This window comes from Desmodus rotundus, chromosome 2 (assembly GCF_022682495.2).
Source record: "Desmodus rotundus isolate HL8 chromosome 2, HLdesRot8A.1, whole genome shotgun sequence".
Taxonomy (NCBI): domain Eukaryota; kingdom Metazoa; phylum Chordata; class Mammalia; order Chiroptera; family Phyllostomidae; genus Desmodus; species Desmodus rotundus.
Window position 1 is genome coordinate 98,265,850 of NC_071388.1, and position 16,739 is coordinate 98,282,588.

At 36.2% G+C, this 16,739-nt stretch overlaps 1 protein-coding gene across 4 annotated transcripts in view; it reads left to right on the top strand.

Annotated features, from left to right (window-relative positions):
* Positions 1 to 623: 623 nt before the first annotated feature.
* STXBP5L (syntaxin binding protein 5L) overlaps positions 624 to 16,739 on the top strand; it is a 352,782-nt gene continuing 336,666 nt past the window's right edge. For all 4 annotated transcript variants that reach the window (XM_045185997.3, XM_045185998.3, XM_045185999.3 and 1 more), the window contains exons 1-2: positions 624 to 778; positions 1,797 to 1,993. In XM_045185997.3, coding sequence (XP_045041932.2) covers positions 1,805 to 1,993 — 189 coding nt within the window. In that variant the 5' untranslated portion in view covers positions 624 to 778; positions 1,797 to 1,804. The remainder of the gene's footprint in view (positions 779 to 1,796; positions 1,994 to 16,739) is intronic.

The window sequence follows — 16,739 nt, forward strand, 5'->3', positions numbered from 1 at the left end:
TATCCCAAAATTCTATTGAAATACTATTCCTTCTGGCTGAGGTGACCCGTTAAGCCATTATGCAAGTAGCAGGGCAGAGAGGGGAGCCTAATAGATGCACCTGGAAAGCGGGAAGAGGCTCACAGGGGTGATAAACTGCAAAACGCTTGCCAATTCACAAAATTGTCCAGAGCCATACCTAAGGAAAGCCTTCCGAAACCCTCAGACTCAAGAGACCTAGTTCATTCGCTTCCTTGCATTCTATTGATTTACACTTGCGTCCTTCAACAGGTAGCGCCAATTACAACCCCGAAAGCACTGCCGCCCAGCATACTGGCCAATACTTCTGTCAATCAAATACTCCAGCTACCTTTCCAAATTCTCTCCTCCCCCTTTCATGGACTTTTCCTTCGGCCTATCCCCAAATTTCTTCCGCGTTTTGCAACCGTGGAACTTGACCCTATCGAGCCTAGGATTGGTGAGGAAACTACTCCCGCCCTTTGATGTCCGGGAGCTCTCCACCCCTTTCAGGGCTCTGGGCTGTCTGGGCAGGAGGGGGCGGGGGAACCGCGGGGCGGTTTGGAGGCAGAGCTTGCCTCCCACGGCGGGAGGGCGGAGCCTGTGGTGGAGCCTGTGGTGGAGCTTGCCTGCTCCGTTAGGACCTCGGAGAGCGCCGGGCGCCGAGACCAAACGGACTCGAGAAGCTGCCGGGACCGGGTCGGACTAACGCCGGCGAGCCCGCCTCCCTCCGCACCCTGAGCTTCCCGGGCTGACAGGCGGCCAGCGGCGGCTGTGGAAGGTGCTTAGGTCTGGAGTCAGATAGTCATCCCTCTGGGACGCGGACGCCGCCGTCCCGCCGCGGCTCCCTCACACCTGTGTGTGCGTCTGTGAGCGTGAGCGCCCGCGCGTGATGTCTGCGCGGCGGTGTCTCGGTTCGCGCGTCCAGCGCCTCTGCGCTCGGCCCGGGGAGGGACCGCGGGAGCCAGCCGGCAGAGGCAGGACTCGGGCCGCAGCCCTCGCCGCCACCGCTTCAGGTCCCGCCAGAGCCACTGCTGGGCTGCAGGTTGAGCGGACTGGCGGGCGAGCGCGGCGGCGGCCGCGGGCTGAGCGGGGCAGGAGGCCGCCGGAGACGCGGGAAGGGAAGGAGGGGTAGCGGCGGGAGAGGCGGAGGGAGAAGCGGGGGCCGCTGGCCCCGCCGCTCGCCCCTCCCATTAGCTGTTGCTGTAGGTCAGCCGCAGATGCTTGGGGGTCCGGGTTGTTGGAGGTAGGGAATGGAAAAAACGGCTCCCGCATTTCTTACTGAGCAAAAGAGAGCGTTGATGACGATGGGGGTACAGACAGGAAGGTGGTGGTACCGCCCCCCCAACATCATTTTTCTGAAAATAATGTATTCTGAGCTGAACCTTCAGTTGGAAAGCCCGCCCTTAAGAGAGAGACCGTCTTGGTCTGTTGAATTGTGGTTTGATTGTATAATAATGATGATACAATGCTAATGACGACGATGACACTGCCTTTTATTTTTACCCCACTGCTGATAAAGCGTAGCCACAGCTGGCGATAAAGCCCTTGAAAATTTGATGTATGAGGAGAATATACCGTTGTTTTCTGAGTTGTGTGTTTTTTCTAAGATATGCTTTTTAGAATTAAAATTTGACAATATGTAGCGCCCCCCCCCCCCAATCTCTCTCTTTAGTCCCTCATAGCCAATGCTAGTAAAATGGGGACTGGCTATTGCCTTGACTAATGAAAAGCCGAACACTTCTACCTGGGTATAATACCATGTGTTAAATCACCCTTTCCTTTGAATTTCTCAACAGTGTTTAAAATGAAGAAGTTTAATTTCCGAAAAGTTTTGGATGGCTTAACTGCGTCCTCCCCTGGCAGTGGTAGCAGCAGTGGCAGTAACAGTGGTGGTGGGGCTGGAAGTGCTTCCATGCACTCAGGAGGGACTGCGGGGGTTCTCAGAGAAGAGATACAGGAAACCCTGACTTCAGAGTATTTCCAGATCTGCAAGGTAAGTTTTGAATTGGTTTAAAGCCTATTTTTTTTTTAAATTTTACTGTTCTCAAGAAAGAAGTGTTCACACACACACACACACACACACACACACACACTCAGGACTGGAAATTGTTGAGATGCCAGCATCAGAGTCAGGTGTAGAGAACTGTGTGGATAGGTCAGTTTGAATTAATAAAGATATACCAGCATCAACTTAAAAAGCAATAGTAGTTTAAGGGGGAAATAAGCAAACATAAAAAGTAGAATTTGCAAATAATGTTAAGGCTCAATAATAGAGAAAAATTTTAATGTAATATTTATGTATAAGTTGTAAATTGAAGGAGAAAAATCATCATTCTGGTTAATCCTGTGATGTCATTCAGATAAACTAAGTTATTTTATTTCACTGTTCAGCTGTTAAGATGGTGTTAGAATCAGGTAGGTAACGTCTAGATGAATACATCCATTTTAAAAGAAATAATGGCATTATTTAAAATTATTTAAAATTATTTAAAATTATTGTTTAAATTCTGAATAAAAACACTTCCAGAGTCTTAAACTCTAAACAAACAAATGCCATGAGCTTAATAAGAACTTTTAATACTCATAAGAACTCAAAAATAGTGTTCAGGTTTATTGGGGAAACATTTTAGGCAATTATACTTTAATGTTGAACTTCTAATGAGCGTTTCTGAAGGGGAGAGATGAGAACTTACAAAATAAGTATTATGTTAATATATAGAGGTATTGCTATATTTTCTGAAATAAAGTGATTTGTAATTTTTATTGTCTTTTTTTATGGTGTCCTAGGAATGTGCTTTTGATCTGGCATGTGTAATAAAAAAGCTATTAAGTCATTCATATGAAATAGATAAATATATTTTTATAAATGTGTTCAATACATAAGAAGAAACAGTAAATTTTTGAAATTACAGAAATTAAGTATTAAATTTTTTCACACTTCAATAAGTGTTTTTAATTAAAATTAGTTTTGTAGTAAACAAATTATGTATAATAAAGTAAGCATCAATTACTGCATTAGTCTCCATTCCCAGTAGCATTATTATAAAACATTAACTTTATGGTTACTAAAATGTTGTAAATTAGTTTACATAAAAGTGATTTTATTTATAATTGGGTTACATAAATAGATTTAATTATAACCTACCCTGTGAGCATTGTATACAATACAATTTTGAATAAAAATATTATACAGTTTTTGTCCTCAATTTGAAATAATAGATATTTTGTCAGATAAGGGAGAGATTAAAGAGTGGTCATGAGATAAATATGTAAAAGGGTCCTAGAGATCAGAGATCAAATTTGGACTGCTAAGCAAGGGAATTATACCCTGATTCTCTAATCTTTGATGTATTAGTATTTCATTTCAAGATTTGAAAAAATTTCCAAATTCTCTCAGTTCATGAATGTGGTAGTGATGGAAGAGTTTTAGCAGATGTAAAACTGGTATAGAAAAAGTAGACTTATGAAACCAAGAGGCACTGTGCTGTTGAGGTTATAAAGCTGATAGAGAAGGTTTTAAATAAAAATATTCAGAAGAAATGAGTGAATGCAAGAGAGGAAAATGGGCTTATAGTCATGCCATTCATTCAGACAAGAGATAGTCATGGTGTAGTAGGAAAAGCAATGGCCTTGGAATCAGAAAATGTGTATTTTATTTACAGCTCTGCCATTTGCCAGCCATATAATGGCGAATACCTTTATCTGCCTTGAGCCTAGATTTTCTCATCTGTAGTGTGGTAATAAGTATTTCTGCCCTTCTTTCCTAACAAGGTTATCAAGAAGATGGAACGACAATTAGTTGAAGGCAATGTATAAATTGGAAAAGGCAATAAAATGTATATTTATATTATTGTAAAAGTTTCAAAATCACCTTGTTCTTGGTGGAATGAGTATCACCAGTGGGTTATAATAACGTTAGGTAACAATTTTCAAAGAAATTATAGGGATAGCTATGTAAGCAGAACACTAATAGTATTGAAATCTTACTAAATGGGGAAAGTGCTATGGCATCTTTGGATAGCAATATAGTTAATTTTAATAAGTGGTTATGTGATTGTGCTTTACATTACCCAGACTATAATAAGATATATAAAAATGGATGAAGGAAATTCCAAAATTAGAACTGTTACTAAATGGGGACTTCTTTTGTACTCACTGATTAAATGTGCAAAGAACATTCTATTCTGAGTACTAAGAAGCCGGCACCTTCTGGATACTTGTACCTTTTCAACATGGTCAAAATTAAAGTATAAATCTAGAATCTGCTTTTTTGAAAACCATCCTTCTCTCTATTATCTAAAGAGTCATTAAATTCTATTTTGTTTTGCCATCTCTGCTACTTGTCATTTCATCATATTTTCTTGCCTGGTCTCTTGAAATCACTTCCTAATTCATCTTCTCACCTCTCATTTCACCCTAGTTCAATTCATTTTTGTTGTTATAACTATTATTTCTGAATTATAATGTTAATTATGTCATTTCCCTCATAAAAATTCTGTTTCAGTCTTTCTAGACCAATGATGCTCTACAAAAAAGTCTAATGTGAAACTCCAGTAAATGATATTTGTTAAATAAATGTGGTAGTTAATTGGCATATATTTTAAAGTAAATAATAAATTATATCATCTCTGTAGGTATATACTTATTATATTATTATAATTATTGGTTCTTGTATAATTTTATCCACAGGCAGGTAGTAGGACATTTGCTAGCCTTAAAAAAGCAAATGTATAAAGCTACAGCTTTTATAATCAGTGATACATCTATAAGAAGTTAAAAAACACAGAAATGGTAGAAGAAATTTTGGTTCAAGGTCAGCCAAAAAACCTAAACAGGTTAACGCATTGGTTCACTACAATCTGTTTTAAGTTTAGTGTATATGCATTTAAATGAACATGTTCAGATATTTGTGAAATGCATGAAATGCCTTTTATGAATTTGAATTCTATGAAACAATTTGAAATCACTGCTTTATGCAATAAACTTTAAAGTACTTAACTTCATCTGTATGTAGTTCCCTTCAGAAATACAGATGAAGTTTACCTTTCCATCCTCATTTCTGTGATTCCCTAAGCATATTGTTTTCCCTGAAAGCACCAAACTTTCTCATATCCCAATGCCTTTTCTCAGTGTGTTGCTTCTGTCTAGAATATCTCTTCCAGCTTTATTATAATTGGAGAATTCCCAACTACCCTTTACGTCAAAGTTCAAACACCACCTTTATGAAACCAGCTGAGACCACTACTTTCCTTATCTACCTGCCCAGGCAGAGTTTTTTCCCCCTTCTCTGTTTTCCTATATCACCTGGCATATACCTGTAGAGTGAATTTAGCACCTTGTTATGATTAAAAATATTACTTCTGTTACTGTCATTATACTGTCAACTCTTTGAGAGGCAAATATATTTTGTTTCCTTATCACTGATAGGTTTTCATTACCTAACAGGCTAGTGGTTCTCAACTGTCGGTCTAAAAGAAAGATTTCTAGTTCCACCCTTGTTTTAGAGAATCAAAATCTCTAGGGACAGGGCCTAGGCACTTGCATTCTTTAAAGAGGCCTCACAGAAGATTCTGATGTACAGTTGGTATTGAGAACCATTATAGTAGACACTTAATATACTTTATGAATGAAGCAGCATGGTTGGTTCCTTAATTTACATGGTTGCTTAATTAATATACATGGATCATTGATTAATTTAAAATAAATTAATGCAGATGATATTTAATAATTATATATAATTCACATATATACATTCAATCCTATAGTTAACTGACTCGCACTTAATTAGGCTGGGAGCATGCGAATGTGAGTATTGTAGCTAGAGAGTTCCATCAGTATCAATCTATGTTTTACAAAGAGAATGGAGTTTTTCTTAATCTAGCAAATTGGTTAAATTAAAATTACAGAGCTTAATCTGTTAGATAGCTCATTTGACCTTCATAACAATCCTATAAGGAAGGCAAGGAAAGTGTTAATATTTTTATTTTACTGATAAGACATCTGAAGCCAGAGAATTAAAGTGGTATCCTTAAATCTGCAAATTAGTTGGTAAGAGACATAGCTAAGTTTAACATACTGTTCTTTGATTCTCAAATCCAGTACTTTTTTTTCTTCATCTTTGTTATTTAACAAAGCAACATGGTAAATTCCTCAGTAAACATAGAAACTTTGAGAAGATAAGACTATTTTATTGACTCTTCCTTCAAAATACATCCAAATAAAACCATATCTCTTCCACCATTACTCTTTTCTAGACTACTACTCGTAAGTATTTTCCTTGCTTTCTTTGCACTCAGGCCACACCACAGACTCATCTCATAATAGATAGAAAAATTACATCATCTCATGCAATGTTTGCTCAGAACTCTCATGGCTTTTCATTTCTCTTAAAAATAAAACTAAGTCCTACCTATTGTGCCTTCTAAAACTCTAAGATTTGGCTACTGACAAGATATCATTTTTGACTCTTTCTGTTACTTACTCTACCAACTACGTTACTACTTCTCAGACATGATTCCTGCACTGGGGTGGGGTAGAGGGGTGGGGAGAAAATGCAGACAACTGTAATTGAACAACAATAAAATAATTTTTTTAAAAAAGGAAAACAAACAAAAAGAGATTTTTGTATTTGCTCTCTCCTTTATATGTAGTATTCCTCCTCCCACCCCATGATTATATTACTTGTTCCCTTTGCATCATTCAGTTAAAAGAGAGACGGGGAAGGAGAAAGAGGAGAGAAACATCTATGAGTTGCCTCTCACTGGCTCCCAACCAGGGATCTGGCCTGCAACCCAGCCAGGCATGTGCTCTGACTGAGAATCAACCAGAGAACTTTCTTGTTGCGAGATGATGCCTAACCCACTAAGCCACACCAGTCAGGGTGTCATTCAGTTCTTAATTCAGCTGTTAACCTCTCAGAAAGATCTTTATTGACCATTGTTCACTCCCTTTATTCTCAACCCTCATCCTGCTTACTTTTTTCTTGATAACACTTATACCACTACCTGTTATTAAATTATATATTTATTTGCTTCTTCTATAATAATGTAATTCCATGAGGGTAGCACTTCATTTTGTTTACAACTGTCTCACCAATTTACAGAGCAGTGCTTGCCACATAGAAGGCAAATATTTGTTGAATGAATGAATGAGTAAATGAGAGCAAGGAAGTTGATAAAGCAACGAGTTTCAACAAGTGTGCCACAAGAATTTCTAAAACATGCGGTGCCTGATTGCTTAATCTGGCATAGTGACCTCTTTTCCCTTAGATTGTCAAATTTAAAAAATGACAACAGCCAGCACAACAATAGCCATCCAGTGTGAATGAATCAAAATTATACCTATTTTTGTGAGATTGGCAAAAAATGTAATATATTTTTTGGTGTGCTGCAGAATTTTAGTAATTAGTTTATGTGTGCCATGAGATGAAAAATACTGAAAATCACAGTGATGGAGTGATGTATTAAGAACAAACTAGATATTTTGAATGACTTTTTGAAAAACGTTTTTATTAAATAAATTTTTATTACATAAAAACAAGGAACCGTTCAGTGAAAGAGTATCACCACTTTAGGAACATGGTATATAATTTTCAAAAAGATATGGAGAAGGAGATTATAAAGAGATTCATTTAAATTTACTCTAATTTTTACTGAAGAAGGTATTAGGAACATTCTTGTTTTCCAATGATCTTTTTAGGGGAACAATTCAGAAGTATTAGATGGACAGTGACAACCACACAAAATATTCTAGGAATGTTCTAGACCTAATTGACGAAATAGACAAAAATAAATACATCACCAGGACCAGATGTCACAATCCCTAAAGTTTTGAATACACTCTTAAATTAGGCAATTCACTATTCATCATCACTTTTAAACTATTTCTTTTGTTATAAGTGGTTGTGGTGTCAGTGCCAACATTTAGATAACCAGTGTAATGTCTTCAGGGAAATGGATTTGTAATCATGATGTCATACCAGACATAATATCAGATATTGCCAGATAAATATGTATAATCAGAAACATAGGTGTCCACTGTGAAGAGTTGGGCTTCCCAGAACCCTGGAAAGATGAAGGGAGACTTAAGTACTTAGATATTCTTGACTATTATCTCTCCAGGTTTTTTATTGTCTCCACATTCTTCTTATTTTACATTATTTTACTTCAGGGTTTCTGTAAATGAAATTGGTACAAGACTATGAACATAATTCCTCATTTCCTCAATTTTCATTTGTTAAAAGAACTATACAGATTCCCTGACATGGGTGGACTTGTCTCATTGTGTACTTATAAACTGGTTGAATAAAAGCTAGTACAGTTGACACTGCAGGATAACTTATTATGGATAAAGCATTTGGCAATGACTTCATGCTCATGTTACTAAAATGAACAGCAGAGGAAGGGCATCTTTAACAGTAGTAATAGATGCAAACCGGAAAAAATAAGTTACCTTGTTATGATTGAGATGTTAACAAATTTAAAAACCAAATAGAATTAAAAAATAGATATATATTTTGGAACTGAAAATCAAAGTCAAATTATTCAGTACTCTAGGCTCTCTATTTTGCTTATCCTAGTATACAGGAGCAGACTTGAGTAAGGAATTATAGACTTGTAGGAAGTATGTTTGTAATTTTTTTAAGTTACCATAGAGAACAATCACATATTCTCACAAAAGGTCCTTTGATGCTAGTAAATTGGGTTATTAACTTTATTTAATATGGCAGTTCTTAATGTTCTTAAAAACAAACAGTGCTGTCATACTTCATGTCTCAGTGTAGAGCTAATTTAAAATCTTACATAATTTCCAGATTTATCTGTGGGATTATTTAAACCAAATTCCTATTTTTGAAGTTTAGTACATTTCTCTGCCTTCACTTGAAGATGTGCCTGCAAAAAATCATAGGGTTAAGTTCCATAATTTATTTTAATGATAGGATGATTGTATTGGTGTCCCACATTATAGTCTATAAATCATTTACATACTAGTTTAATAGCAATAACTTTGTATTCATTAAAGATTTCCAGTAGTAGCTCTACTTGTCAAATAGTGATCTTTATTAAAGATTTCAGCTATAATGATAGTTATATTTTTTGTATAGTTAAGTCTTTGATTCATTCCTTTTTATCTCCCAAGCAAGGAAATGCCTCTAAAATTCAGTTTTGATTAAATATTCATTTTTATTTTCTTTTATTTTTGTTTTTTTTATCTTTTATATTTTAACTTCTTTCAATCTAAACAGAATTTGTTTTGGTGTACAGTGTGGCTCTAAAGTGACTTTTTTTTTCAAGTAGCCAATTATTATACCATTTATTAACTGATTCTTTTTTCTGCTGGTTATGATACTCCTTTGTCATATATTAACTTTTGTTGTGTGCTAGGATTTGTATCTGGGTTAACAATGTTCTTCCATCTTTCTGCCTATTCTTATGCCAATATCATACTGATTTAATTTTCAGGTTAAAAAGACTGGTCAAAATAATGCATAGGGTGGGTTTTGGAATATTTGAAAGGAAATGCAGTGCCTATGCTCATCAACCAAATACTGCAGAAGCTGTATTTATTACAACAAGGGAGATTACACACCACAGGGAGCCATGAGACATCTCACTAAGAGGGTATTAGGGAGGCTTGTTACAGGATTTGGGCTTGTGTTAGGTGATTTTAGGAAAGTTCAAAGAAGCATGATTGACTGTTGTCAGAAAGTAGGGGACAATGCTATCGTCTTGTAACCTAAGAATATTTCTCTAGAATGCAAGAGAAACAGCATGGGCTAAAGATATAATTACTAAAGAAGCAGCAATTATATTACTTGGATGAGGGGAACATTCAGTCATTAGTGTGGTTTATGCAATGTTCTTACACTTACCAGTACCCAGACGTGATCCTGAAGTGGTTCTGTTTTTGTCTTGCTTCATCATGGTCATAGAGGGTCCTTGTTTGATGTTTTTTTTTTTTTTGTGGGATTGTTCATGTTCTGTGGTAGAACACCATGGCCTGTTAGTGCCAGGCAAGCTCAAGCTAATAACTGTTAGAGGCTACTTTTTTTCTCTTTTAGCAGTTTATTACTTCTAAAGTAGCTTTGTAGCTGAAGTTGCTACACTATGTTGCTAAACGGGCCTGCTTTATTACCTACATAAGAGAAATTTTTCTTGTTGATCAGCAGCCAACAATTCATATTGGATGATTTGAATTTGTTACATAATTGTTAATACAAAATGATTTGAAACTGCTATTATAATTATATATAATATGTAATATATAACAGCTACTGTTTAGTAAAATTATCTACTTGAAATAATATATTTGAAAACAACTGTACTAAGTATAACAATTTTTGTGCTAATTTTATTTGTACTGTTTCTCCATTTAGTCACAATTTATATTTTCTTTTCTTCACCTTTTTGAGAAAATACACAGATTTTATTTCCTCCACATAATATTCTCTAGCAGGCAGCTGTAACTCTAGCAGGTAAATAGAAGATTTGAAGTAGCTTTTGTTTTTTTGAGAGTTCAACCTGGCAAATGAATTTGGTATTTTTGTGTGAATATACAAAATTTTATTTGCTGCAGAAATAAAAACTATTTTTCAAAAATAAAATTATAGATAAAACTAATTTTCAAAAATCTTATAGGAAACTTTATTGTCTATGTATTAGGCTGAGTGATGCAAGCTTCCTACGTATAACACTCTGATTTTTTACCTGAACCATGTGACATCAGGTAAACCAGTATTTTAACTAAGTTCCAGAAGAGAAATTATTATCTGGTCTACATCATTGCAAATATTTTTACAAGGCTGGAGTAATCTTACTTCTATTTTCAAACCCTTTTTAGCCACTCCCATAGTGGCAAACAAAGATTATTTAATACAAGAAAAGTACGTGAGGTGAAATAAGATCCTTAGCAAATGTATATCTTGAGGAGAACATTGAATATGGTAGTAGGCCAGGCTGTTGAATGAATCATACTAAGAAACTTAACTGAGTCTGGAGAAGATTCAGGGTGGGAGTGTATAGGGCATAGTTACTGAAGGCAATTTCACTAAATGTTGTATTTGCTTGTTTTAGTGTGGTCAAATATAGGCAGAGATTAAGATTTAAGATGAAAGCTACAGAACCTGGAAGAATGGAGGCAAGAGTGATGCGGGAGAAACTGTGATATGGACAATAATTCGGATACTCAGGTTGATCACAAGGAACTAGGATAAAAGAACATTAAGGGATCAGCAACAAGCTAACTCAATACCAAGTCTATTGGTTGTTTTTCTTAATCCTCTTAATATAATGAAAGGATTATTTTTATAATTTTATTTATTTTATTTTTTAAATTAAATTTATTGCTGTGACAATGGTTAATAAGATTATGTAGGTTACAAGTGTACAAATTGTATGATACGTCGTCATCTGTATATTGCATTGTGTGCTTGCCACCCAAATCCAAATTTTCCACCACCATATATTTGACCTCCTTTATCCTCTACTATCCCAACCCCCTTCCCTCTGGTAACCACCATCCTGTTACGAGTTTGTTTGTTTTTCTTGTTTCTTCATGTGTTGCTTTCAGTTTTTCCTTTTTATTTAATTTCTTGGCGTGACACTAGTTAACAAAATTATACAGGTTTCAGGTGCACAATTCTACAATACATCATCTGTATGCTGTATTTTGTATTCACTACACCAAGTCAAATCTCTGTCCATCACCCTTTATCCCCCTTATACCCTCCCTTATCTCCCCCAAACCCAATTCTCCCTAGCAGTCACCATGCTGTTGTTTGTGTCCATGAGTTCTTCCTCTTATTTTTCTCTTTTGCTCAGTCCCTTCAGCCCCCTAAGTCACACCCCACAGCTGTCAGCCTGCTCTTATCTATGAGTCAGTCTCTCTTTTGCTAGTTAGTTCATTAGATTCCACATAGGAGTGAAATCATATGGTGCATGTCTTTCTCTGACTGGCTTGTTTCACGTAGCATAATGCTCTTTAGGACCATCCATGCTGTCACAAAAGATAAAATTTCCTTCTTTTTATTGCCAAGCAGTATTCCATTGTGTAAATGTACCACAGTTTTCTTTTTTTTTTTTTTGAATTTTTGTGTAGCCATTTTAATATTGAAGATGGAAGAAAATAAGCAACATTTTCAGAATATGCCTTATTATTTCTTTCTTTTTTTTCTGTTCCAATATTTGTGTTTTTATTTGGTTTTCTTCCTTCATTTCTTTTTTTAATTGTTTTTTAATAATTTTAATTTTTATTGTTATTCAATTACAGTTGTGTGCCTTTTCTCCCCATCGCTCCGCCCCACCCCAGTTGAACCCCCCTCCCTCCCCCACCCTCCCCCTTGATTTTGTCCATGTGTCCTTTATAGTAGTTCCTGTAGTCCCCTTTCCTCACTGTCCCCTCCCCACTCCCCCCGGCCCATTGTTAGATTGTTCTTAACTTCAATGTCTCTGGTTATATTTTGTTTCCTTTTTTCTTCTATTTATTATGTTCCAGTTAAAGGTGAGATCATATACCACAGCTTTCTTATCCACTCATCTACTGATGGGACACTTGGGCTGCTTCCAAATCTTGGCCATTGTAAATAATGCTGCAATGATCATAGTGGTACATAGATTCTTTTGAATTAGTGTTTTGGGTTTCTACAGATAAATTTCTAGAAGTAGAATTGCTGGGTCATAAGACAGTTCCATTTTTAAATTTTTTGAGGTATCTCCACACTGGTAATATATCTTTTTCTCTTGGAAATTTAAATTGTTTTTTTATATAATAAAAGATATTAAGAAGTCTTGTGGAATATAAAGCCACTTAAAGCCATTTACCTGTGTTTACTGACGATTTCCAAGCTTAGGTGACCAATGCCAAATTTTGTGATCAATTTTCAAACTTCTATGATTTATGTGGGTAGTTATGTGACCTTTTAGATATAATACCACTTAATATCCTACAACTATGCTTCAAAGGATATACTTTGGAAATAATGATTCAGTGTATTTTACCCATAACTAACTTCTTTATGCAATATATTATTGAGTATGTGAACATATAAATTGAGTTCAGGAGGATTCTGGCTTAAGCATATGGGGTGCAGCTTGAAGACTTCCAAATCTTGGGGAAACCATTGAATCCCTTGGAAATAATTTGAAATCCTCACAATACTTTAGACCTGGAAGAGAATTTAGAAATAATCAAATTAAATGTATCACTTTTACAAGTGCAGAAATCAAGCTCAAAGACATTAAGATTACATTAAGGTTAGATAATGTTAACTAATGTTATGTTTTTGTCAGGATTTTGCAAATAAAAATAACCCATTTTATGTTCTTGAATTAGAGATATAGCTTGAAGTCTATGTTAATAAATACCTCATAATGTTTGATTGAATAACAGTATACTTCCATATCCATCAGTGGCCTTCTGTTAATGTTAATCTCCTAAATGTCAATTCTATGCAAGTAAGGCTTTAATATGTCTCTTTGTCTTTAACAAGCTGTTTTACAAAACTGTTAATTATGTCATTTTTGTATTCAGCAAATTTATTTTTGAATAACTGCTATTATTTAATATTTTAAATAAAAAAACCTGTGGATGCTTTTCAAAATTCTGTGGACAGTATAAAGAGTTACTTTTTTCATTTACAATTACGTAATGTTGTGATAGTGTACTTACCTCACTACGTTGATAAAATGCCTGCTCCATACATATTGCATGTCATTAGAGTATAAAATGACAGGTTTCAAAGGAGAAAATTTTTGACTTAGAAATATTAACTAGACACCTAGTTTTTGATAGCTTGTATCAGGTAAGCTGTTTCCTTTCAGTGGGTGGTTCAGATAAATGGCATTTGTTTTATTTTTATTTATTTTATTTTTAGTCCTTTTGCTTTGCAGGACAACACCCAACCAACTGAGCCACACCAGCCAAGGCACCATCTTTTTTGTGGATTCTAAATTTTCTCTTGTTCTTCCTGTAAATAATGGTGTAGCCTTTGGGAGTCGCTACTTTACTTGGGTCTCCAACATCATAATCATGTTCCAGCCAGGGGACAGTCCTACATGTGACCATACAAATGAAGTTCCAGGTCATGGGGAATCGCCAAAAGCCCCTGCAGCCACTAAAATGGTTGTTTATTTGTTTGTTTGTTTATTTTTATTGTTGTTCAAGTACAGTTGTCTCCATTTTCCTACCACCTCTTTCCACCACCCCACCCACCCCCACCTCCCACCTCAATTTTGCCCCCCCCCCTTTGGCTTTGTCCATGAGTCCTTTATACATGTTCCTTGACAACCCTTCCCCCTTTTTCCCCCATTATCCCCCTGTCCCCTCCCCTCTGGTTACTGTCAGTTTGTTCTTTATTTCAATGTCTCTGGTTATATTTTGCTTACTTGTTTGTTTTGTTAATTAGGTTCCACTTACAGGTGAGATCATATGGTATTTGTCTTTCACCACCTGGCTTATTTCACTTAGCATAATGTTCTCCAGTTCCATCCATGCTGTCACAAAGGGTAGGAGTTCCTTCTTTCTTTCTTCTGCATATTATTCCATTGCATTAATGTTCCATAGTTTTTTGATCCACTCATTTACTGATGGGCACCTAGGTTACTTCTAGCACTTGGCTATTGTAAATTGTGCTGCTGTGAACATTGGGATGCAGATGTTCTTTTGTATTGGTGATTCAGGATTCTCAGGGTATAACCCAGGCAATGGAATTGCAGGGTCAAAAGGCTGGTCCATTTTTAGTTTTTCTGAGGAAATTCAATGCTGTTTTCCCAGTGGCTGCACGAGTCTGCATTCCCATCAACAGTGCACTAGGGTTCCCTTTTTTCCACACCCTCCCTAGCACTTGTTGTTTGTTGATTTGTTTATGATGGCCATTCTGACTGGTATAAAGTGGTATCACATTATGGTTTTAATTTGCATCTCTCTGATTACTAGTGATGCTGAGCATCCTTTCATATGTATCTGGGCCCTCTGTATGTCCTCCTGTTCAGGCCCTTTACCCATTTTTAAATTTTATTGTCTTCTTGGTGTGGAGTCATGTGAGTTCTCTATATATTTTGGAGATCAAACCCTTGTCTGAGGTATCATCGGCAGGTATATTTTCCCATATTGTTAGTTCCCTTTTCATGTTGCTGATGTTTTCTTTAGCTGTTCAGAACCTTTTTATTTTGACGAAGTCCCATTTGTTTATTCTTTCCTTTATGTCCCTTGCTCTAGGGCACATTTTGGTGAAAATATTGCTGTATGTAATATCTGAGATTGTCCTGCCTATGTTCTCCTCTAGAAATTTTATGGTGAAGAGGTTATTTTTACTCCATTTTATGCATCTGCCCCCTTTGTTGAATATTAATTGAACATAGATACTTAGGTTTATTTCTGGTCTCTATTCTGTTCCATTGATCCATGTGTCTGTTCTTATGCCAGTACCAGACTGTTTTGAATACAGTGGCCTTATAGTGCAGTTTGATATCACATATTGTGATCCTTCCTACTTTGTTCTTCTTTGTCAAAATTGCTGTGGCTATTTGGGGTTGTTTATGGTTCCATCTAAATTTTTGAAAGATTTGTTCTAGATCTGTGAAGTATGCTATTGGCATTTTAATGGGGATTGTGTCAAATCTATAAATTGCTTTGGGTAGTATGGACATTTTGATGATGTTAATTCTTCCCATTCATGAACACAGTATATGCTTCCATTTATTTGTGTCCTTCTTAATTTCCTTGTTCAGTGTTGTGTAGTTTTCTGAGTACAGGTCTTTTACCTCCGCAGTTAGGTTTATTCCCAGCAAATAGGATGTTTTTCTTGATTTCTGTTTCTGATATTTCATTGTTGGTGTGCAGAAAGGCCTTAGATTTCTGAATATTGACTTTGTATCCTGCTGTCTTGCCAAATTCATGTTTTAGGTCGAGTGGTTTTTTTTTGTGGAGTCTATAGGGTTTTCTATGTACACAATCATGTCATCAGCAAACAGTGACAGTTTTACTTCCTCCTTTCCAATTTGGATGCCTTTTATTTCTTTTTCTTGTCTGATCACTGTTACTAGGACTTCCAATACTATGTTGAATAGAAGTGGTGAAAACAGACACCCTTGTCTTGTTCCTGATCTTAGCGGGAAAGCTTTTAGTTTTTGCCTGTTGAGTATGATGTAGCCTGTAGGTTTCTCATACGTGGCCTTTATTATGTTGAGGCATGCCCCCTCTATTCCCACTTTGCTGAGTGTTTTTATAATAAATGGGTGCTGTACCAAAGGCTTTTTCCACATCTATTGATGTGATCATGTAATTTTTGTTTTTCCTTTTGTTTATGTGAGGTATTACATTTATTGATTTGTGAATATTGTACCATTCTTGTATCCCTGGGATGAATCCCACTTGATCATGGTGTATGATCTTTTTAATATATTGCTGGATGGGGTTTGCCAATATTTTGTTGAGGATTTTAGCATCTATGTTCATCAGCAATATCGGCCTGTAGTTTTCTTTCTTTTTTGTGTCTTTATCTGGTTTGGGGATTAGGATGATGCTGGCCTCATACAAAGAGTTTGGGATTTTTCCCTCTTCTTGGATGTTTTTGGAATAGTCTGAGAAGGATAGGGGTTAGGTATTCCTTAAATGTTTTGTAAAATTCTTCTGTGAAACCGTCTGTTCCAGGGCTTTTGTGTGCCGGGGGTTTTTTGATTACTGCTTCAGTTTCACCAGCTGTTATCAGTCTTTTCAGGCTTTTGCTTCTTCTTGATTCAGTT